Genomic DNA, 22,697 nt, shown 5'->3' on the forward strand with positions numbered 1-22,697 from the left:
GTCGGGAAAGAGAAGAGGTCTGAGTGGGTGGTGACAAGCTCGCGACGGTGTTGGGGATGAAGTATATAATATCATGGAGTTTCTTGATGGATTGCAATCTTCACCAAACAACACAATAACACTTGAACTCTAATTCTTCTTCAAGTAAAACTTAACAAAACCTCAATTCTTTTCCAAACACTACAACTTCAACATAATGGCCCAACCCACTACTCACATCGTCCACGGCGGCAAGCAAGTCCCCCCCGCCAGTAAATGGACCCCCTTTGAGTGGGAAGAGCCCAAGCTAGGCAAGCAAGTCCACGGCGAAGTGACAATCGCTCGAGCCTTTGGCACCTCTGGAAACTTGTCGTCTGGTTTCTGGAGAACTGGTCCTACCTCTCCAGGGGCGAGCTCTGACGGTTCCCACAAGCTCATCTACTCGTCACCCCTGGGAGACGAGTTGGCCTGTGTCATCGACGGATCTGCTACTCTCACTGTCGTCTCTACTGGCGAGAAGCACCACATCGGACCCGGTACCGTCGTCAGCTCTCCTAAGGGGCTTGAGGTTCAGTGGGAGATTGACGCGCCCTTCTTCAAGAAGTACTGGTGCATCTGGAACGGCACCAAAGCTACCCCTAACCCGCCAACTTCCCTCCAGATCAACCACGTCAGCGATAACCCCGCCGAGTGGACAGACTACCACTTCAAGGAGCCCAAGGAGGGAGATCTAGTGGCCGGAGAGCTGTACTTTATCAAGAGCGGTGGTTCCACTGGCACCATGCTGAGCGGTGTCTGGCGCTCGGGCAAGGGCATCGCGGGATCCGACGTTGGCGAGGACGGCACGCTCAGGACCCCATACACTGGTGTTCTAGGTGATGAGACCATCCTGCTCCTCGAGGGAGAAGTGGATGTCGTCGAGACGGCAACCGGTGCCAAGCACAGTTTCAAGGCTGGAGATGCTATTGGTTTGACTTCTGGGATGCACATCACTTGGACTTCAAAGGGACCGTTTTCCAAGAAGCTCTGGGTTATTACCCGCGATGAGCTTCCAGAGGCTTAAGGGGATTTGTAGCGTTGCAGTGTTTGTGAACAGCGAGCGGGACATGTTGGTGTCATGAGTGTTTGGGCTTGATAGTGAGACTACCACCGAATAGTACCAATTTCGAGTTCATATCTTATCAACCATCTCATGGTGATGTGAATGAATTCATAAACTTGAGGTCTCTTGGTTGGTTCTTCTTGTCGCTAGGCTTTACCAAGATTGCATCGTGTACCCCTATCTCGAGACTCGCCAACTTTGATACCGTTCCGTCCTGAGCCAAACACTAGCCATTTTGTATCCAATTCTGTTGTTCTCAAGAAGTTATAGTATTACTTGGTTATTCTGAAAGCGGCGCACTCTTTCTTGAACAAAGAAGCAGTGTTATAGATCAATTCTCCTGAATCTAGTCTCCAACCAAGTGCAACATCACTACGGGAGGGGCACAATTAGATCAGGCATATTCTTCGACACGCTATGTTTAACTCTCGCAGTCAATTTCGTGAGTCATGACCCCATAGAACAGGTAGCTATCGCATTAGACCAAGTATTAGTAGTGCAGCCCCAAATACTGCGTGGTGATGACAGTCGCCTCCACCGCCCCCTTTACTCCGATGCGCACAATCTCGCCTGGGACAAGATCCACCAAGTTGTCGGCAAACCGGACTCCATCATCCTCGCACTCCAGTGCAAGTCCCTTGACTGGCACCTCGGCACTTACCTCTACGGCGCTGGCTCCGCCAACGAGCTCAACCCGGAGGTTCTTGGGCTTCTGAAGCGGCGAATACTTGTGTGGCTCTGGCCAGTTCACATAGCGTGCGATTTGTTTGCCATCCTGGTAGAGGTATGAAGCCACAACAGTACGGGCTTCGAGGCCAGCGTTCGGTGTTTCAACTGGCACCTCCAGAGTTGCAATCTCGGTTGAGCGGTTGCTCGGGAGTATAAAGGATGGAGACACAGTCTTGGAGTAAGTCTCCTTTCCAGTCTCGATATCCCAGGCCTTGACGACGCAGTCTGCCGTCACATCTTCAAGCTCGAGGTTGCTGCCCCAGATCTCAACTTGGATCTTGGTATCAATATCCACCCGCGTGTGCTTGCTCCTGGGGTGTTGATGCTCAGTACGCGTCATGCCGATCGTCACTGGGGCCATCTCGCGCTTGATGGTGTAGTACGCGTGCTTTGGTCGCAGGTAATAGTCGCAAATGCTCCAAGATGTCACAGGCCAGCAGTCATTGATTTGCCAGACCAGGGCGCCGCTGCAATACTCTTTGTTGGGACCCTGCCACTGGCGCTTCCAGAGTCGATATGCCGATGCGAGACACTCTGCTTGCATTAGCTGAGTGCAGTAGACGTAGTATTCAAGCGGCTCCTGGGTGTAGCGGAAGTTCTCAGCCAGGTAAATGACTAGGCGGCGGATTTGGCCGTCGGCCTTGTTGTGAAAGTCAATAGTGGACGAGCTGTAGAATCTCTCGGGGTCTTTTTTGCCCTTGGGAAGGTAGGAATCGATAGTCTTGATGTTTGGGAAAGCTTCCATGCCAAACTCGGACACAAATCGACCAACGAGCTTGTCGAAATCCTGATATCTTCTCTGAGCGCCGTGCCAGATATTCCATTGGTGGATATCTCCAACGGTAGGATCAGTAGTGTCATGTCCACCGTAAGGGCTACCAAAGTGATATATGGAACCAGGGTTAACCTCGCTGCAGGCCTCTGGAAGGATCTTTTCGTAGATGTAACGAGCCGGGAAGTCGGTCTTCAGCCAGCTCTCAGGATCCTTGTCTTCGGGGTTGTATGTGAGCTTTTCTGACTCTGCAATTTGATAATCCTCGTTGTTGCCAGCCCAGATGACAATGGAAGGGTGATGGCGCAGCCGCTTGATGTTCTCTCGGGCTTCACGGTCAATCGACTTGCGCAGCTCAGACCAGCAGGGATAGTTTCCGCATCCAAATAGAAAGTCCTGCCAGACGAGAATGCCGGCTTCGTCGCATGCATCATAAAAGAAGTCTGACTCGAAGATGCCTCCGCCCCAGACGCGGATCATGAACTGGTTGCTCTCTGCCACAAGGTTGACCCAGTCATAGTATCTCTTCTTGGAAATGCGAGGGAGGAAGTTGTCAGCAGGAATCCAGTTGCTTCCACCGCAAAAGACGGGAATATTGTTGACTCGGAAGAAGAAGCTGGTGCCAGACTGCCCTTCGAGTTCGTGTTGGACGAGCTCAACTTTGCGAAGACCGATTTTCTTGGTGGTAGTGTCAATCTCGGTCTTGTTTTCAAGCAGCATAGCCTGGATAGTGTATAGGGGCTGCTTTCCGTATCTGATAGGATACCAGAGGGCAGGATCTTGAATGTGGAATGTCGTCGACACCTTCTTGTCCTGAACATCGGTGGTTGTTGATGCAACCTCTTTTCCATCGAGGGTTACAACAAACTGAGCCTGCGATGCCTTCCCCTCGACTTCTGCATGGACAACAACTGTGGCAGTCTTGAGCGACTCCTCAACTTCAACCTGAGCGTACAGGTCGTAGATACGAGATTCGTAAACTTCCAGATTAATGGGCTTCCATGGACCACAAGTGAGCAAGGCAGGGCCCCAATCCCAGCCCTAGTATCTTATGTTAGGGAGTGCGAAGCATTGTGAGCTGTTTGCAACTTACCCAGTGGTATTGCGCTTTTCTGACAGGCAGTCTCGAAAAGTCGCCATTCCAGCAACGGTACTTGTGCTCCGGATGTTCATCCACCAAGTCCCAGCCTTTTAGGTAGGCGCTGTCAAACGTGATAACAAGCTCGTTCTCGCCATCACTCTTGAGGGTCTCGGTGACATCTACACGATCCGAAGTAAACATATTGTCCGTCTCCAGAATCTTGGTGCCGTTCAGCTTCACGGTAGCAAAAGTGTCGAGACCATCAAAGGCCAGAACTGCCCTCGCGCCATCGGCGACTTTAGGGCTTGCAAAAGTAGTCCTGTAGACCCAGTCGGTCTCGCCAATCCATTGAACCTCATTCTCATTCTTGCCAATAAAAGGATCAGGGATCTTGCCGTGGTGCAGAAGGTCTAGATGAACATTTGTCGGGAACTGGGCGACGGATAAGTAAGAGGCATCGTCGTCATTCGCCTGCTTGAACTGCCAGTTCTGGTCAATCGGAGTAACTGTGCGGGGACCCATGATGGAGGAGCGATTGTATCACAGAGGATGATAGGATACGTAGGAGGTGAGAAGGAAAAGAAATAAAGGTGAACGGATGAAGAGTCGAGGTGAGCTATTAAAGGACCAAGTTAAAATACGATGATCCAACTTGTGATCCGATGATTGATGCCTCTTGCGTTTTAGCCGGCATGTGCGACGAAGGAAGGAAGGAGGGGTTGTTTGCTGGAGACGAGCCGTGACGGACAATCCTCGTAAGACATCAACTAAAAAGACATCCAATGAATCTCCTCAGTGGCTGGTACAACCTGTCAATGGGCCTCTTGGCTAGCTGACATTCCTCCATCTCAATTACTTGCTACAGCTGGAATCCTTGCCCTCCATGATGCATATATGGAGCTCTCCCGCATCGCCGCGCCGTGTATCCGACGTCCCGTCAAGCCCAGGAAGCTCCATAAACTCTGCCCACTGCGGTTAGTGATTCCACTTGGCCTTGACCATGTGCCTAGGCGTATGCAATCGAGCGGCTAAATAGAGTTGAAATATGCATTATGTACTCCAATTCGGACTGCAACTGGTATTCATTCGCATCATGAGCCGTTTCAGTTGCGCCGCCTGCACTCTGAAGAGACGAAATGGATAGGTCCGCCAAACAACCAAACCACATCTCTAAGATCAATAATGATTTAGTAGAAACAAACCAAGTTTGAACTTGAAAAGTCCGTCCAAATTTATTAGTTGCATTTAGTTATGCAAATTGCTACTTGGTACCATACCAACCAAGCAGCTTCAAGTCTTCCACGGTGGGCATCCAGAGATATTTGTAATCTGTCTGCCTACTTGGGGCAGTCCATCCATAGCTGTGATAATCCGATCAGACAATTTGAGCATCCCAAGGCTGCTTTACCTCGACATGGACATCGTGTATACCACACTCCACAATAACAGCGCGACATGCCATAACAACTGCATATGCATGCGCCCAAGACGTCGAATCCTTCCTGACCGTGATCATGAGCGTAACAGGCTGCTCAAACTCCTCTCTAGTCCAGTAAGCTCTGTCGTATCCGATACGGAGCAATTCGAGGGCCGTCCAGTCGATGCCTCGGAGTATTGCGCTAATGTTCTGCCGGAGAGTGCTGGTAAAGTCGATCCATAGATCAATCATTGGGTGATCTCTTCCGACGAGCCCGATTGACTTGCCAAGAGTTGATTCTCTATCGCATTTGCGTACCCAAGGAGTTGTGCTGGACCGGGCGACGAGCCTTGGCCGAGAAAGCAGGCCGTAGTAGTATCCCCTCTGTTCCTCTGGGCTTGGGGGGACTGGTGGAGTCGTTGTTGTTGTAGTAATTGTCATTATAGTCACTTCTGTTGTGTTCATTGTTGGAGACGGTAAGAGTTGAAAGAACTAACTGGGGTGAAGTGTTTATTCGGGGATTTGTTGAAGTGGTCTGGGTTAACTGATGAGCTTCCTTTTGAAGTGTTGTTTGGTGAGAGAGAAATGGAGGCATCTTGGTCGCCAGATATTGACCGTTATATGCTCGTCAGTGTTTAAGTTTTTCAACAGCGGCTGTGCCATAAACTCGGCCAAGCATAAGAGCAGAAATGAGTCAACGGCATGGCTTCAAAGAAGCGCGACAAGGTTCGACAGAGAAGTTTGACCTCGCCGTGCCTGGAACCCACGCAAGCACAAGACCTCCCTTGCAACATCAGGATACATCTCAAACCAGCCGCAGGCCCAGAAACCTCATGATTTCAACATGATTATCGTAGCTACCTATGTACCGAATTAGACCCTCCGGGTACCTCATCGACAACCAGGCCGATGAAGCCTCGGATCAACCTTGAACTCAAACACCCTTGGCAGAAAAGCTGCTTGCTCGGTCTATGCCCGACGCCAAACGAACGAATGCTTTGACACACAAGAAGAAACAATATTCCCAAACACTGCCGGCCTAATCATGCAACCCCGTTTCAAAAGTGACGTATCCATGAACCCATGAGCTCCGAGCAGGAAAAGAAGAAGAAGAAGAAACCCATTCATCAACAGCAGCCGCCGCCTCTACGCCGGTTGCTCAGCGTAAAAACCTCCTCCCACTCCCTCAGGCCCCAGTTCTGCGTCCGGCTCTTACCCTTGCGTCTCCTCCTGAGCCCACTAAGACCATCGTCCACTGTGGCTCCCGTCATGGAGCTCTTAATGCTGCCTCCGTCGCTGGCAGTATTCCAGCCGCCGCTGTCGCCGTATTGGATCCCGCTGGCTGGGTCGTCGGGGTCGATCTCTCCAAGTTCGATCTTTGTCAGGATCATCCTCGCCAATCTGCCAAAGATCTCGTCGACGCCCTCGCCGTTGAAGGCGCTCGCTTCCGTCACCACTGATATCCCCGCCGTGCTGGCCCATCGGCTAGCCTCAGCCCGTGTAACCTCCCTGCCCTCGGGGGCAACAGTAGCTCTTTGCTGAGTGCCGGCGCTGATGGATGCACCACGATCTCTACCCGTGGCTGTGCTCGTGTAGGAGCTCCCACCAGCGCCGGGGGTTATGGTCGAGTTCGAAGTGAAGCTTGTCGGTGTAGGTGGCGGGAGACTAGTATCGATAAGCGGATCGGTGAGATCGAGCTTGTTTCCCACAAGCAGGACGCTGAGGTTCGGGGACGCGAGGGCTCGGGCATCGTTGATAAAGGGTTGTAGGCCGCGGAACGAAGCATGCGAGGTTAAGTCGTAGACGAGGATAGCGCCCGCGGCGCCTCGATAGTATGAGCGAGAAACGGATCGGAATCGTTCGGTGCCGGCGGTATCCCAAAGCTAATATCCAGTCAGTCTTTTGTGTCGAGTTGTGTAATCGTGGTTGCGGTGAGCGCACCTGGAGCTTGATTCGTTTTCGCCGCGATCCGGTACCAACTTTGATGATCTTGGTCGCAAACTCGACACCGATAGTTTGCGACGATAGGACCCTCCACTCATTCTTGACGAAGCGATGTAATAAACATGATCTGTAAATCCGCGCAACTGATCAGCCAAAGTTTCGCACACACAGCATGCCGTCGGTCACCATATCTGCGATGGCTGCTTCGTTCACCGGTTATCTTTGAGGATGACGCACTTTCCCGTTCCACTGGGCCCAAGCAATATGATCTTGGCCAAATAATCATACATGCTCCCCAGCTCCTTTAATCACGGTCAGCCGTGCCGCATACTTTGTCTGCTCTCCGGCTCGCCTACCTGCTCCCGGGCGGTCCCCGAGCTTTCCTCGCTCGCGCCGGAGTGCCGGCGAGGCCTGGTCATTGCGGCGGCGCTGCGCTGGGCGGATGACGAGATGGCGGATAGGTTTCAGGCGGTCGAACGATGTCGCATGTAGTCTCGGCCCGGTCGCGGGGGGAGGAGCGAGTTGGTCGCGATAGAGCAGAGTCGATTAAGAATTAATAGGTGGTCGGTTTAGCGGTTAGATGTAGGAGGCGAAGATCGGGACAGGCGGCCTCGTCTTTTTTGGTGTGTGGTTGTCGAATCCAAAGACCCGACGACAATGCGAACCCTAGAAAATCCATGGATGTTTACCGTCGTTGGCGGCCTACCCGGTGAACAGGGGGTGGGTCGCCTACAGCCAGCCCCTGTAGATAGCGTCATTGCTCGCTTCAGCGCAGGTGACGCTGGAGTGGGGAGATTCGAGATAACACCACAATACGCGTATCGTCATTACCGAGTTCCGAATATCTTGAGCTTCACCGAGAAGGTGAACCAACTGCTATCATCACTTACACGAAACTCAAAATGCATTTCCGAGGCGCAGTTGGAGAAACTTTGGGAGTTGTCATGCAGAAACCGGATTGACAATTTGGCTTTTGTTGAAGCTTTTGATGAAAAGCTTGAATCTACTTGGCCTGAATTCATGGAAAGTCTTGCCGTTCCTATAAAGTTCATTATCCCGTCTCTCTGCACATCATTTCCTCACCAGATGAGACTTGTCGGTACTGAATCCTCCGTGATGAATGCCCGTAAGAAGCAAGAGAGGGTGTTCAGAGCCCGGATTGGTAAGATCCAATCTTCACTGGACACTCCGGTAGAGTGTTGCTGGTCCCTTCTTACCTTTTCGCGTCAATAATGAGAGACCAGACGGCCTGCCAACGGCACCAAGTGCCCCTTGAGGCCTGATTACGACCGACAGCCGTCGACAGATCTATGGCAGTTTTTTATCTTTTGAAATATCATCTCAAGCGCACCAGGCAACGGCCCAGCACTTTTCAGCTTCAATGGGGGTTATTGGAAGGCGAGAAGACGGGAGCGCTGGCCAATGAATACGGAAGACAAGACGAGCATACCAAATGAATATGAAAACAGTGAGAAGAATTAAGATCCAACCTCAGGAAACGAGTTCGCTTTACATTGCAGCAGAAGCCTGGGTTCTAAATACAAGACGCTGCCTTACTATCCATGGCAGATGTTGTTATCAACGGGTACAAGCGAGAGGTGCACGTCAAGAAGACAGCCTGTAGGCCCAAAGTCAAGGAGTTCACTTTCGTTTAACTACACTCTCAACTCGACATCCTCCTGGTAGAGTCCTCTTCGCGTACACTTACATGATTGTAATTCTTAGCGGGCTACAGTCGTGGGTAAGTTGTGAACTCCCTGGCGCATCTGTGCAGGCCTGTTTGTCGCAAGTTGCGATATACCATCATGGGGGATTTCTAAATTTCGGCTCAACTACCTACGAGAAAATCGAAGCCTAGGGGCGTGCTTGGATTTCGGTTGTCTGTCAACCTTGCTCCAAGATGATGTTCTGCTCTCCATTCCCAGCACCTAACAACATGGCAAATCTAGCAGCGCGAAACCACATGACACTGCGGATGAAGAGAAATTTGACAAATTATGTTTATTCAATGATTAAATAGTTCTAGTGCCATGTACTGTTGGGTCTGGCTGATAGCTCATAAATAGCCTTCTCATTTCTTACCTTTCCTTCTTCCTCAATAGAGCACTCAAGGGTAGGTGCCTGTTGACGGGGGGAGGTCATTCCCATCTTGCATAGCTCATTAATTATCTAAGATAAGATATGGGTTCCGTCTTCATCTTCCTTTAAAATACCCTCGAGCGGTCATTGCCTATGATTATAAAACATTGATGTGGTTGTGAATCCCCTTGGGGTATGTCACTGGTGACTTACACTGGATGAGAGTGGTTCTGGAGCATGAACTTGCTCATAGCGAATGGCCGTGACGTCACCACAAACCATCGAGATACGGAATTTTGCGCATCTTCTACATCTCAGAAGAAATGGAAATTAAACATAAGAGCATCTAATATCATACACATGTTATTTGGTATTCATTTATCATTCAGTGCGATCAAATGTCGTTGCTTCTGAAAAGCCGCTTGCAGGGATGGCTCCAGATGCCGAGGCACGCTCGGCCAGCCACCCCCGGATTCCCCACGTTGCGCCCGGACTTGTCAAACCAACATTACATCCCTCGGTCATCATCAACAAACAACCGTTCTGACTTTCACTCTCTCATAGCTGCAAATACTGAAATCACTTACAATGAAGATCCAAGGCCGCACATTCATCGTCTCCGGAGGGTAAGTACTTACATCAGTCCCTTCACATGTCGCTGACCCGCTTGCAGAGCATCCGGCCTCGGCCAGGCTTGTGTGGAGGAAATCTGCAAGAATGGCGGCAACGCGGCCATTTTCGACATGAACGAGGAGAGCGGAGAGGAATTGGAGAAGAAGCTCTCCTCATCGGCAAAGTTCTTTGTGTGTAACGTGCTCGAAACAGACAGCATCGCAAGCGCCGTGCAAGGCGCCGTCAAGTGGGCCAAGGAGACGGGGAAGCCTCTGGGGGGCGTGATTCCTGCAGCTGGTGTTTCAACTCCTGCCACGGTAAAGATCTTCTTTTTCAGGAACTGCGAACGTGGCTGATTAGACTGATCGTCGGCCAGATTCTCGACCGCAAGGGCAATGCGTTTAGCCTCGACGACTTCGACTTTGTGCTCAACGTGAACCTTCGAGGAACAATCGACCTGGTGCGCCAGACTCTGGAGCATATCGCAAAGGTGGAGCCTGAAGGATCCGACGAAGAGCGTGGCGTCGTCATCATGGTCGCATCCTCGGCGGCGTTTGACGGCCAGAAGGGCCAAGTTTCTTACTCTGCGAGCAAGGGCGCCGTAACTGCCATGACGCTGCCAATGGCTCGGGACCTGGCCCGCTACGGAGTCCGGGTCGTCACCATCGCGCCGAGTCTTTTCGAAAGCCGCATGACCAGCGTGATGCCCGAGAAGGTGAGGAAGAGTTTGGAGGGCGCAATGGAGTTTCCCAGGAGGGCGGGTCAACCGGCCGAGTTTGCGCAGTTGGCACGGCAGGCCATTGAGAACGTCATGTTGAATGGCGTCGTGATACGGTTGGATGGTGCCATGAGGATGCCGAGCAAGATGTGAAAGTGTGTGTCTCTGTCTCTTGGATAAAAAGACAAAACCATTGAGTCTCTTACAATTGTTAGAAGTTTATGGGTGAGGGGAATATTGTATCAAACAGTTCCAAGTTGAGCCTGCTGTGTGGTGAGTCTATCATGCCGAAATGCTATCCGGCCTCAAGTCGGCTATCCACCTCGGCTAGCGACTCGACGAATTGTCCCCTCATGAGATTGGTAATCAACCTGAAGACCTCGATACAAAAGAATGAGATATTTGCTGAATTTTGCACAAACCGAAGCCTCCATCTTTGTTCCCAAGATAGTATCCCGTTGAGTGACTCTCTACACAGTGCTTGCCGACCAGCCACTGTGCCTGGATAACTCTTTATCCCAGACACCTCCTGCATCGGAGCAACCCCATCATCATCACCAACAAGATATTTCACTCACTCACAATGGCTCCGATTAAAGTGGCCATCCTGGACGACTACCAAGGTCTTGCAGACCCCTACTTTGAAAAGTTGGACTCGGCAAAGTACGACGTCGTCTCCATCAAGGACACGCTGCTGCCCTACAACCACCCGGATAATCCGCAGTCGGGCAAGGATGCGCTGGTTCAGAGGCTCCAGCCATTCGACGTGATCTGTATGCGGCCGTCCTCATCTTCCGTGCGCGCGTCCAAGAACAGGTGGCTGAACAAGATACTGTAGGCTGCATGCGAGAGCGCACGCCCTTCCCCGCCGAGCTGATCGCCCGCCTGCCAGCACTCAAGCTCCTGCTCTCAACGGGCCTGCGCAACCGATCCCTGGACCTGGCGGCGTTCAAAGAACGTGGGATCCCAGTTGCTGGCACGGTGGATAAACTCCGAGCAGACACCAAGACGGTTGGGACCGACAGCACCACGCAGCACTGCGTCACCCTGATCCTTGCACTCGCTCGAGGTGTCGCCCGGGATGACGCCGCCGTCAAAGACGGAGCCTGGCAGACGGGTTTCGCAACTGGGCTCTCGGGAAAGACGTTGGGCGTCGTCGGACTCGGCCGATTGGGGGCCAACGTCGCGAGGATCATGACCGTCGCGTTCGGCATGAAGGTTATTGCGTGGAGCACCAACCTCACCCAGGACGCGGCAGATGAGAAGGCCAGGGAGGCCGGCCTTGCTGTGGAAGACCGGGACGGCGTCAAGACCTTCAAGGCAGTCAGTCGGGACGAGCTGTTTAGCAGCGCAGACGTGATCTCACTTCATGTCGTGCTCTCTGACAGGTCACGGGGCATGATAACCTCGCAGGACTTGGCCAAGATGAAGAGATCGTCATTTTTCGTCAACACATCGCGGGGCCCCCTCGTCGTGGAACGAGATCTCCTCGACCACCTCAAGGCAGGGAGAATCCGAGGCGCCGCGCTCGACGTCTTCGACCCCGAGCCTCTCCCGGCCGATAGCGAGTGGCGGAGCAAGACCTGGGGCCGCGACGGATCGAGCCAGGTGCTTCTGACACCTCACATGGGATACGTAGAGGAGGGGACGTTGGGGTCTTGGTATGAGCAGCAAGTTGAGAACATTGAGCGGTGGGCCGCCAAAGAGTCCTTGCAGAACGAGTTGGCATAAGTTGTCGGACAGCAGAAGGGAAAGGCTAGGATCCGGGGTTCTTCTTCTCGAAGAAAAAGAAAGCGTATGCACAGAAGGGCCAGGTTTCATCCGAACAGTTTAAGGTAGGGAGGTAGAAGAAACCTGAACCAACAGCAAAGAAACTGGGCAGAGCCGCGTCTAATCCATGACCTAGAAGCCTGTCGTGATAGGCTCCATGGTCGAAACAAGAATCCCTCGATGCCACGCTCCCGCATTGTAGATCTCCACACCCGAGATGCAGGCTGAGGACGGGCCTACCCGCTCCGTCCCTCGACCTCAGACCGGTCCAAGCTTTGTTCCTTTGCCCGGTTTTTGTGAGAGCTTTGTGGCCCGATATCCTCAGAGTGAATCCTTGGCCCCGATGCCGGCAGATGGCCCATCACGCTGTATATATCCCCATGACTGTCGATCATATCCCCCAAAGGAATTTCCTCAACTTCTATCAACTCGACACATCCTCGACAGAAGGGGGGGACCCCCCCTCACTCATCAGGCTGGAATGCGTATCTTCTACTTTCGACTACTCGCAGAACGCTGTGCCCTCTCAACATGTTGATGCTGCATGCCGTCCACGCAAGCAAAGCCGCGTTTCAGGCGCCGACCTAGATTCCTCGTTGGCCACAACCACGCCAGCCCCTGTATGCGAGATTTGCTTGGGACGATACGCCCAGGCTGAGTGGAAGAAAATGGCTTTTCTATCTCAAAGCCTTGTTTTTCGTTGTCGAATAGAAAAAATTGGTCTCTGCTGACTTGGTCACCTGTGAGGCCAGCGAATTGGATGGACCCAGAAGCGCCATGTTCCAGGACAGCTGCGGTCCAACCCTCAATCTATGCCCGTTTCTGCGCCATCTTGATTGCAACTATCACTTGATTCCCCGCAGTAAGATGCAAAACGGTCTCGCCTCAATAATCGGGCGTGCCGGTGACTGACTGCATATGCCAGCATAGAGACTATTGCTGATGAGGAGAGAACTATTGAGACCAGGTCATCATCACCCTTCACTTCAGCCCGCCTCGGGGTCCGGAGTAGAATCCCATCTGAGTTGACAGCACTGAGACATACCGAATTCGATATTTCGGGTATGTGACACCAGACAAAGCCACAAAATTTACTTTTTTATTCTTTTATGCCGTGTCGTTGACATCCACCAGGAGACGAAAGGCAATCTGTACCGCGGCACAACTTTACTGTGCCGTGTGCGAGCGTGTAAGTCGGGCACGTCAATTGACAAGACAAGCCCCAGCAATGACGAAGACATAAAAAAATTCATCAATAAAGACAGCGCAACAAAAACCAGGCTCGCTTACGCAAATATCACGGATATGTTGGTGATGCTATCCTTGTAGTCGCAGATGTTCACCGGGGACCAGGTCGCTTCTCCTCCCTTTTTTTACTGCACGACACCGAATCTTTCTCCCCGCTCCCGCGCTCGCGAAGATGGGGGATCCCTGCTTCGCTCACGCGAGAGCACTCGGGATAGCTCTCGAGAAATCGTGATTTACAGGGGAAGGGGTTAGACGCTCTGCTACGTATGTGCCGGATCTGCGTTTTGGAGGGCGCTTGTTCGCAACAACAGCCCGTATCCCCGCCCTCGTCCCTTTTTTTCCCATCACCAAAGACAGACATACCACACACCATCACACCCCCTCCCCTTCCCTCCACTCCCAATGGCAGTCTCCTCGTCAACGATCTTGCACAAAGACAAGGGTCAAGGGGTGGTATCACGGCGTTTGGCGCAACTCAAACCTACCAGACACGCGCGCGCACACATCCCAACCCCGACGCAAAAAACGTTGTCTTTTTGATGGACAGATTGTGAAAAGAAACTTGGATCTTTGTGTCGAGTCCACATTGTTGCCGGACATGGACCCCATTTTCGGAAGCGGGCCTTTCTAGGGTTTCCTTCGGGTTCCCTCTTTGTGTTCTCTTCCCTCCGGGTATTCCGTTTTGTAAGTGCAGTAACCATGGGAGCTGAGATAACACGAGCTCGTCGACAATGACGCAGTATCTGCCCGAATCCGCGAGTCAAACAGCTCGAAAGCCTTTGTCGTCATCAGCTGACTTGGTGGGAAAGGTCCCGCAACTCTCCATGACACCCATCTGCGTAAACACTTCAATGAGGAGCAAACCAGCTAACAGAAGCAAACTGCCACAGGAGACGAGATGATGGTGGGCAGTAGTAGGGTAGCTCTGGGGGTGGTGCATCCGGGTCCCCCGTTGACACTCTTGGGCTGAGACAAGACTAGCTTCCGGCAATAGCACGAATGGGCGGCAGGTAAGCCATTCATCTCATGCAAGCCCGGTTCGCCCATTTGATATGTGCCATCACTTTTCTCATGCACATGCGGGGACCGTCGATCGTTCGAACCGAGTAAAAAAAACCTTCCGTTGTGCTAACGCGCACACCCCCCGGCTCCGAGACATTCCAACCGTCGGGGTCCGCAGGGGGTTGAACGAGGAGCAACGCAACGCAACTGCATGCATTCTTTTGCCAGAGACCATGGCGTGGTCTCGATTCATCAAGCTCATATGCAAAGGCCGGGGGGTCACAACAGGTCCCTCTCTCTCTCCACACATTGTCTGTCTCTCTCTTTCAAAAAGCAATCCATCCATGTCACTGGCTGGTGCTTTGCCACATGGGGGACCACAGTCTTGGATGAATATGCTTCGTCACGGGCTGAAGAGCCAAGAGGGCATAGTGTCCCTCTCCCGAGGGCGTATCGGAGAACGCCTCTTTTAGCAGCAAGAAGAAAAAAGTCAATCAGGGTCCCGTATTCCCAAACAGTGTCGCGAGGCATCCCCGAGCTGAGTATGGGCCTCGCTTAACCGGCCTTGGATAAAGCATCGCGGGGTCTTCTCGGAGCACCTTCAGCTCAGTCGGGCACGCAGACTCCGGCAGAGCACAGCAATCGAGTCTTCTCAGAGAACACCCAGGAACCTTGTCAGATGCGTCCTGCAAGAAAGACAGAGAGAGGGAAGGATTGGACTTGCAGCTCAGTCGTGACACCACTGTGGGAGGGAGTCAGGCTCGGGACCCATCGTGGCCGTGGCCGTGTCACTGCCCACCCCTCGACGGTGTATCAGGGACTAAGGGCTTCTTGGCTGACAGGTAGGTCCAAGGTTGTCCTGATGAAGGAATGATGGGCCCCATGAGCTGAGATTGTGTGGCTACCCTTTTCTTTTCCTCGAGATATATAATAACCTCCGAGGGTGCCATCATGACCACCTCCCTCGACAGGCTCATCAAGCAGCACTTCCTCACCCGTCACTTTACTCCCAATAGCCTCTACACAGCTCAACAACCCCCCTTCATCAGCCGCAATGGCCCGACTTGCATCTTTCCAGTCCAACCACTCCACGGAGCATGATGGCCCAGTTCGACCAGGCGAGCAGGGCCATCTTATGCCTTCCACCGTCAGAAACTCGGTCATCATCGTCCTAGGAGAGTTTTGCGGAACATTCATGTTTCTTCTCCTCTCCTACATTGGAGCGCAGACTGCCCTCGTCACCAACGACCCTTCAGACCCCAGTGCACCTCTGGAGCCCTTCAGTCTCATGTACATTGCCGCATCCTTTGGAACGGCACTCGCCATCAACGTCTGGATCTTTTACCGCGTTAGCGGTGGAATGTTTAACCCTGCTGTAAGTCAGGCCAGAAAAGCAGCAGCAATTGTGCGGATCCGGACTTACATGCTAAACTTTGACTTTTTAAGGTGACTGTCGGTTTGCTGCTCGTCGGTGCTGTTAAGCCACTCAATGGCCTCCTGATCATCCCCACACAGCTCGTCGCCGCTATTGCAGCTGCGGCCGTTACGGATGGCCTGACCCCAGGCCCGCTTCTCGTTGCCAACGCACTCGGAAATGGCACCAGCAAGGCCCAGGGTGTCTTTATGGAGATGTTCCTCACTGCTCAGCTGGTGCTGACTGTGTACTTCCTGGCCGTTGAGAAGCACCGCAGCACCTACCTGGCCCCAATTGGCATTGGTATCTCCGTCTTCATCGCACACATCTGCGCCACCAACTGGACCGGCACCTCGATCAACCCTGCCCGTTCGTTTGGTCCTGCCGTCGTCACGGGCAATTTTGTCGGCTACCACTGGATCTACTGGCTCGGTCCCTTCATGGGTTCTCTCCTGGCCTTTGGATGCTACAAGATCTTCAAGTGGCTCGAGTACCAGACTGCCAACCCAGGCCAGGACGACGATGACCTCGAGAAGGGTCGTCACCACCGTCTCGGCTTCCACGGCCACGCCCATGAGAAGGCCGCCATGCCCCAGTCCCAGGTCGACACCATCCAGCCCAAGGACGCGAGCCCTCCCCAAAGGATCGACAGCATGATTGACGGCCAGATGAGCCCCGCCGCTCCCTAGATGGCTGGTAGCTGCCTGGATCACATGCTCAGCATCTCATGCAACCGTGCAAGAGATGGCGAGGATGCACAAGAGAGAGATTATGGAACCCGCGTAATGGTTAAACTGGTACAACTCAAAAGGCTGGATCAATTTGTTGGACCAATGACCACCACCAAACTGCATTTGCACTTGCATTCGTCAGTGTCTGTGACACGACAACAACAACAACATCTCGGGGAATCGGGGAAGACCAGAGCGGAGGAAAATATTGGATAGCATCGGAGGTTCCGGGGCACACGAGGAAGGGTATGGGTCTACGATTGAAATGAATCAATTAATTATTCGGTCAAAAGGAGAGGAGGGATACAGGATTTTTTTTTTCTTTGCAAAAAAAATAATGCATTTGCTTTTGCGACGAAAATGCCAATGATACCTTAGTTTCCGTGATTGTCCTTGCTGCCCGGGGAGCTCATCAAAGCCGCCGAAGCCTCTTTCTCGCGTACCTGGATCGAACGGATGCTACGCCGCACCATGGCAGCGAAGCCGGTCCACCAGACCCAGATTACCAAGCTCGCGTAGGACAAAAGAAAATAAACAAGACAGATACGGGCGAGTGCTGCGTCTGTCAAGGGAGGGTGTTGACGCAGGAAGCTGATGATGTCTCGGATGGGGCCTCCCTGGACAACCACGTCCATGTAGACTGCACGAGAGACGACGATGGTGACAGTGAGCCAGATCAGGTGGAGGATCTCTAGCGCCAAGGTCGATTCGTCGAAGAGGGCGTCGAACCATTGCACGTGTGAAGATAGATAGGGCGTGTAAGAAGCCGTCTTGAGAATGAGAACGGCTTCTAAAGTGAGGCCGGGCAAAATGATGATCAAGCAAGCCAACGGTACTGCCTTGGGGTCCTTGCTAGCTGGATCAGAAAAGGCCCAATAAGCGATCGAGCCAAGCAAAAACCCAAACTGAACCGCCCACAAGCCAAAGGTGCAAGCCCGAAAGAGGCGCACTCTTGTTGTCAACGTTGTCGTCGCCATGTTGTGCGATGTAAGTTTAGTTTGTCAGATGTCGTCCAAAGCGGGGGGGCACTCTATCCTATATAAAAAAGAAAGTACGTTCCTCTTGGAAAAACCCGGTTTACTGGGTAATATGATGTAAACTCGACGTTGAAAAGGTGAAACACGCGACGATCAAAGCCCAATGTTGGATCTGCCTCTCCACATGGAATATCCCTGCCCGACTTTGAGATTTTTGCCAAGAATAGCAGGGTCTGGTAGTTTCAGATCCTCCAACGGTCGAGATGCAAAAGTGCTATTAAATATACCATGGATTTTACGTCTGTCTCATAGAAATGCATAGAAATGCAAATTTGAGTAAAAGTGCGCTCCGAGATGATCATGAGCTCGACCAAATATGCAACGATAGAGACAAAACCCGCTCGAAAAATAATAGTTAAAATAATAAGAATAATCAAATATTGAAATGGGCCGATCAGACGGGAGCATCCGAATAGTCTCGCCTTATTCTCGTCCAACGGTCACCTTTGTTTCGAGTTTGTCTTTGAAACATGATACCGCGATCGAGGTAGCATGGATCTGTAAGCCAAGATCGCGAGGGCCAGAAATAGCAATTGTCGACCGAGGGCACGAGGAGAACGAACCACAAGCACGGCAGCTTTCACATTGGCTTTCTAATCAAAAAGTACTAGGTCAATTGTTGCAGTAGATCTTGCACCGATCAATCACGTTCAAGAAACAGCTGGAAACGAAGGCCATCTTGACAGCTGCAGTAACGTCCCGCGACAGGACAAGTCAAATGTCAAGATCAAAACCGAAAAGTCGGTCAAGGGGGTGTTACCAATCGCCCGGTAAATCAAAGGTGCCAGATCAATGCAGTGGCAGAGTCCTCTCAGCTGCTGGTCATGACACAGCAGGTATCAGTCATGAGACAGGACTGGTCGTCCCAGGGCTCTACAGGTGGAACAGGACACCTGAGCTTCGACGTACCATGATTGCATTTACCACCAGTCAAAAGAGCGCGATTCGTCAGGGAATGGAGTTTTTCACTGTAGAAGAGCGGTGTCTGAGAGACTTTGTATCGTTTCATGAGCGTCAAGTGACCGTTTCCCCCATATGTTGCCTGACAAACGTGGTATGATGGTGTAGAGAAACGGTATGACCCCGGCATATGCACGCCATAGTACCAGGCTGAAAAGTTCGCGGGGTCAGTGAGCAGGTAGAAAAAGCAAAGACCAGTTTCTGCAAGAGTTGGACGACCAAGGCAAGCTACAGGCAGCATCATGACCAGGTCAGCGCAACAGGTCTCATCTCAGGTCGAGGTCATGATCAAGATCCCAAGTGTACTGTCCCCCCGTCATGAGGAACTCTTGGCAGGCACTGACCTGCATCGATAATTTGTACGAAAATGAATTCTTAGTAGTCGCATGCAGTTACGGCATCCACCGCGCCGGGTGATGGGGACGAGATCCTCTCTGAGCCGTGGAAAGTGGGTATGATCCGTTCGCCCGAAGATCAACTTGCTCGCACTGAAGGGAGAGGAAGATGAGATTGATCGAGCACGATTCATGAGGCTAGCTTCAAGCCTTCATAAGCCTGTGATCGTGGTAAAAACATCAAGATGGCTGCCCTCAGAAACAGAGACGAGCCGCTTATCAGATGCTGTCGTTGCGCCAAGTTGCGGCTTCTGTCCAGTCCCTCGGTACGGGAATAAACTGGCAGCCAGAGGTCCGGCTTCGCTCTCGCAGACGCAGCTTGGCACATGTAAAAATGGCTACTGCTAATATTCCTAGATCCTTGCAGTGGCGTTTGATTCGAGATCCAAGCTGCGCTTTCGGCGGACCAAGTACCGTTAGGGCAACGAAATCATGTCATGATGGTGAACAAAGCTGCCGTTTTGACCTCGCTTATTTCCGCGAGGAGCCGGGAAGAGAAAGAGTCTAGACCCAACGTCGTCATCAGGCATTAATAGAGGGACAATTGCTAGCAGCATCACCGCGATCTTTGAGGATAAGTAGAGGCGCTTGAGAACCGGCAGGGAATGCCTGGCGCCGGACGGGATGCATCCTGGAACTCGGGCTGTCGCGCCTTCCACGCTGGGACACCAAGCACCAAGCCAAGAGGCACCCGGGCTGATGCACGTGACCATTAACGGCATTGAGAGTCCAGTCCCAATAACTGTTCCTGCGCCAGCTGATGACGGCAGATGATCCTTGAACCTCTTTTGATCAGTCCTGCCGGTTCCCGCCTCGAGATAATCGATAATTGCGATAATCGACGCTCGCTCCCGGTCCAAGGTCAAGCAAGCCCTCTCATCTTACACCGAAGCCTGGAAAAAACACCCCACTTCGCCGAGCCCGGTCCTCGTCTTGAACCGGCCCAACGCACTGCAGTGTCGCCTCCCAAGGTTCTTGGCCGGTCACAGGACGGGCAATTCTCGTTCAGTCGGCTTCTGCCCCATTCATCCTAGATTCTCGCTCCTTCAACAGCGAGCGCTTTGCTTCCCGGGTCCGCATATGCAATAAGCTGCGACTCGATCTTACCCAAAACCTGACGGAGCCGAGCGACGCCTGGCCTGGCCGCTTTCCTCCGAGTGGGGCCCTCGATGTTTAACGCGGGGACGGGAATTACCTAAGGCTTCCCTCTCACGACTCACTCTTGTTGCGGAATTCACTACTTCTTAGCACACTTTCGATTCCTCTCGCCAGACGCCGTGGCCCATCATGTCGTCGGTAAAGGCAACCAAGAAGAGCGCCTTCTCTTGCGAGCCCTGCCGTAGACGCAAGGTCGATATGCCCTCTGCTGCTTCAGGGTGCCCCTGCTGACCCTCTCTCAGGTCAAGTGCGGTGGCGAGCAGCCCATCTGCAATCGCTGTGCTGCTAGGAACGATGACTGTATCTACAAACTGTGGGACTGCCCTCGGTCGCGTGCTCTCTTGCCCTTCACTCACACCTTAATAGAAACCCGACTCTGTCTTACACTCAACGTCTCGAGGAGCGTATTAAGGAGCTCGAGGATCAACTGGCTGCCGTCAAGTCTCCTCCTTCTATTGCCGCGTCTAATCACTCTAGCCCGGGCATGTTCAATGGCCACGACTCGGGCCGCTATGGTGACGAACATATGACCAGGAGCTTCATGGGCCTCAAGATTGACGACAAGGGCGGCATTACTTATCATGGCGCTACCAGTCTTTTCAACCTTCCCAGTGATCCGCACAAGCACAAGGCCGACTCGCTCTCTTCAATTGATTCGGATGCCCATAGAAGGGAGCGCCTGGTTAATAATGCATGGCACCAGCGCGCGATGGAAAACCTCTCCGACATTCCCGTATGCCTTTCTAAGTCGTCCATTCGTTTCTTCGCTTACTTTCCCAGGAACCCTTTCAATATCTCTTGAATGTGCACTGGTGTTGGATTCAACCCCTATTCAACTTCATCTACAGGCCCGCCTTCACTCGTATGCTTTGACCATTCATGACCCCATGCCGTGATCTAACCCTAGACAGGTGACATGCAATCGATGGGGCCTTACTATTCGCACACACTTCTAAATGCCATATTGTCGCATTCGATCCGATGGGGGAAGAGTGACCCCTCGACCAAACGGCTGCTGGATCAGTCTTACGATGGGGGTGCTGTTTTCGCAAAGCATGCTCGAAGCATGTTGTTCGACGAGTTGAGCAGAGGCGTCTGCACAATTCCGACAGTTCAAACGCTGCTTCTCCTTAGTGCCCAAGAGTGCGGCCATGGCAACACCACTCAAGCCTGGATCTACAGCGGCATTGCTTTCCGACTTATCGACCACCTGGGCATTTGTGTTGATGGGCAGAGATACCCAGGCTCAGTTCACTTGTCTGACGAAGAGGTTGAGATTCGGCACCGACTATTTTGGAGTTGTTATTTCTGGGATAAGATCATTAGCCTCTACCTTGGTCGTTCGCCATCCATGCAACACTCACTTGTATCTCCCCCTCAAATCATCAGTGAGTTGGCTCAACCCCTGCAGACATTTCATTGTACTGACAATTTCTAGTGGACGATTCCGCCGAGAACGAGCTCTGGGTGCCTTTCGACTCACTTCACGGGGGAGACTGGAAGTACCCGCCTGCCACGGCTCATTCGACGTCATGCTTCATGAGTGCTTGTCGACTGTCCGTCATCTTTAACGAGATTCTCATCCACATGTATGATCCGCTCTGCCAGAACACGGAGCAGGAGATGCAAGAGTGCCTACAAAGCCAAGATCCTGCCATGAAGATGTGGTGGGATCAATTGCCACCCCATCTCAAGATTGACCCCTTGGCCTTGCCGGCTCTCGCGCCCCCGTCACACATCGTTACCATGAAGTGAGTACATACTCTCTGAACTATCTTTTAAGCACTGACTGACCATTATCAAGTGCCCTCTACCATACGTTCAGAATCCTCCTATTCAGACCTATGCTCTCTTGGCAGGTGCACCCAGGAGATGACGGCCCGCATCCGATGCAGAACCATCTCATAGAATGTGTCACATCAGCAACGGCAATCATTGCCATCTTCGACCTTTTCTGTCGAACCTTTACCATCAACCACTGCGTGTTGTCGTTGTCGTACAGTGTCTACATCGCAGCGACGATCTTCCTCCTGCAGGTGCAGGCAACCCCTGAAGATCAACAAGCAGTTCGCAAACTCAACTTTTGCATCCACGCCCTGCACCAGATTAAGTTTGTGAATCCAGGTAAGTGGAACAGAGTACGCGCCGTGTTCAACTCTAATCATCTACAGTCATCTCAAGTGCCCTTGCTCTCATTACAAGAGAGGTAGCTACCCTCGGCCTGGGCCTGGGATTGAATCCACAACAACCACCGCAACCACAGCCGCAGCCTCAGCAGGCAGCAGAGATGCCGCCAATGACACCAGATGTCCCGATTTCCGAATCTATGTATCAACCCCCGTTCGAAATGCCCCCTCAACAGTCCCCCTACGAGCCGGAGCAACTCTTCCAAACTCCATGGGCCGACAACCTGAGCCCGAACTCTATGGCTGTGGACCGTGGCGTCTTTGAGGCGCTATCGACTTTTGAGCCCTTGAGCGTACGGGTGGGTGCTATTCACGAGTCGGATAATAATCCACAGACATTTGAGTGAAGGAGGCTGCCTTGGG

At 52.4% G+C, this 22,697-nt stretch overlaps 9 protein-coding genes across 9 annotated transcripts; 5 read left to right on the forward strand and 4 right to left on the reverse strand.

Moving 5' to 3' along the window:
- Nucleotides 1-196: 196 nt before the first annotated feature.
- On the forward strand, nucleotides 197-1,042 carry NCS57_00157800 (uncharacterized protein; the record flags this gene model as incomplete). The annotated part of the gene is made up of 1 exon (XM_053051638.1): nucleotides 197-1,042. The coding sequence occupies one exon, from the start codon at nucleotides 197-199 to the stop codon at nucleotides 1,040-1,042; it is 846 nt and encodes a 281-aa protein (XP_052920153.1).
- A 529-nt stretch (nucleotides 1,043-1,571) lies between these two features.
- Nucleotides 1,572-4,185, reverse strand: NCS57_00157900 (uncharacterized protein; the record flags this gene model as incomplete). The annotated part of the gene is made up of 2 exons (XM_053051639.1): nucleotides 1,572-3,623; nucleotides 3,676-4,185. 2 exons carry the CDS (start codon nucleotides 4,183-4,185, stop codon nucleotides 1,572-1,574), a joined length of 2,562 nt encoding a protein of 853 aa, XP_052920154.1.
- Nucleotides 4,186-5,038: 853 nt separating this feature from the next.
- On the reverse strand, nucleotides 5,039-5,545 carry NCS57_00158000 (uncharacterized protein; the record flags this gene model as incomplete). Its single annotated transcript, XM_053051640.1, has 1 exon — nucleotides 5,039-5,545. One exon carries the CDS (start codon nucleotides 5,543-5,545, stop codon nucleotides 5,039-5,041), a length of 507 nt encoding a protein of 168 aa, XP_052920155.1.
- A 662-nt stretch (nucleotides 5,546-6,207) lies between these two features.
- Nucleotides 6,208-7,443, reverse strand: NCS57_00158100 (uncharacterized protein; the record flags this gene model as incomplete). The annotated part of the gene is made up of 4 exons (XM_053051641.1): nucleotides 6,208-6,963; nucleotides 7,022-7,151; nucleotides 7,262-7,326; nucleotides 7,381-7,443. 4 exons carry the CDS (start codon nucleotides 7,441-7,443, stop codon nucleotides 6,208-6,210), a joined length of 1,014 nt encoding a protein of 337 aa, XP_052920156.1.
- Nucleotides 7,444-9,691: 2,248 nt separating this feature from the next.
- On the forward strand, nucleotides 9,692-10,586 carry NCS57_00158200 (uncharacterized protein; the record flags this gene model as incomplete). The annotated part of the gene is made up of 3 exons (XM_053051642.1): nucleotides 9,692-9,729; nucleotides 9,777-10,032; nucleotides 10,092-10,586. The coding sequence occupies 3 exons, from the start codon at nucleotides 9,692-9,694 to the stop codon at nucleotides 10,584-10,586; spliced, it is 789 nt and encodes a 262-aa protein (XP_052920157.1).
- A 430-nt stretch (nucleotides 10,587-11,016) lies between these two features.
- NCS57_00158300 (uncharacterized protein) lies at nucleotides 11,017-12,164 on the forward strand (the record flags this gene model as incomplete). Its single annotated transcript, XM_053051643.1, has 2 exons — nucleotides 11,017-11,206; nucleotides 11,272-12,164. The coding sequence occupies 2 exons, from the start codon at nucleotides 11,017-11,019 to the stop codon at nucleotides 12,162-12,164; spliced, it is 1,083 nt and encodes a 360-aa protein (XP_052920158.1).
- Nucleotides 12,165-15,507: 3,343 nt separating this feature from the next.
- Nucleotides 15,508-16,556, forward strand: NCS57_00158400 (uncharacterized protein; the record flags this gene model as incomplete). Its single annotated transcript, XM_053051644.1, has 2 exons — nucleotides 15,508-15,828; nucleotides 15,900-16,556. The coding sequence occupies 2 exons, from the start codon at nucleotides 15,508-15,510 to the stop codon at nucleotides 16,554-16,556; spliced, it is 978 nt and encodes a 325-aa protein (XP_052920159.1).
- Nucleotides 16,557-16,972: 416 nt separating this feature from the next.
- On the reverse strand, nucleotides 16,973-17,575 carry NCS57_00158500 (uncharacterized protein; the record flags this gene model as incomplete). The annotated part of the gene is made up of 1 exon (XM_053051645.1): nucleotides 16,973-17,575. One exon carries the CDS (start codon nucleotides 17,573-17,575, stop codon nucleotides 16,973-16,975), a length of 603 nt encoding a protein of 200 aa, XP_052920160.1.
- Nucleotides 17,576-20,277: 2,702 nt separating this feature from the next.
- Nucleotides 20,278-22,681, forward strand: NCS57_00158600 (uncharacterized protein; the record flags this gene model as incomplete). Its single annotated transcript, XM_053051646.1, has 8 exons — nucleotides 20,278-20,340; nucleotides 20,391-20,461; nucleotides 20,515-20,881; nucleotides 20,929-21,010; nucleotides 21,060-21,536; nucleotides 21,587-21,899; nucleotides 21,953-22,272; nucleotides 22,320-22,681. The coding sequence occupies 8 exons, from the start codon at nucleotides 20,278-20,280 to the stop codon at nucleotides 22,679-22,681; spliced, it is 2,055 nt and encodes a 684-aa protein (XP_052920161.1).
- Nucleotides 22,682-22,697: the final 16 nt, after the last annotated feature.

Source organism: Fusarium keratoplasticum, chromosome 1, assembly GCF_025433545.1.
Source record: "Fusarium keratoplasticum isolate Fu6.1 chromosome 1, whole genome shotgun sequence".
NCBI lineage: Eukaryota > Fungi > Ascomycota > Sordariomycetes > Hypocreales > Nectriaceae > Fusarium > Fusarium keratoplasticum.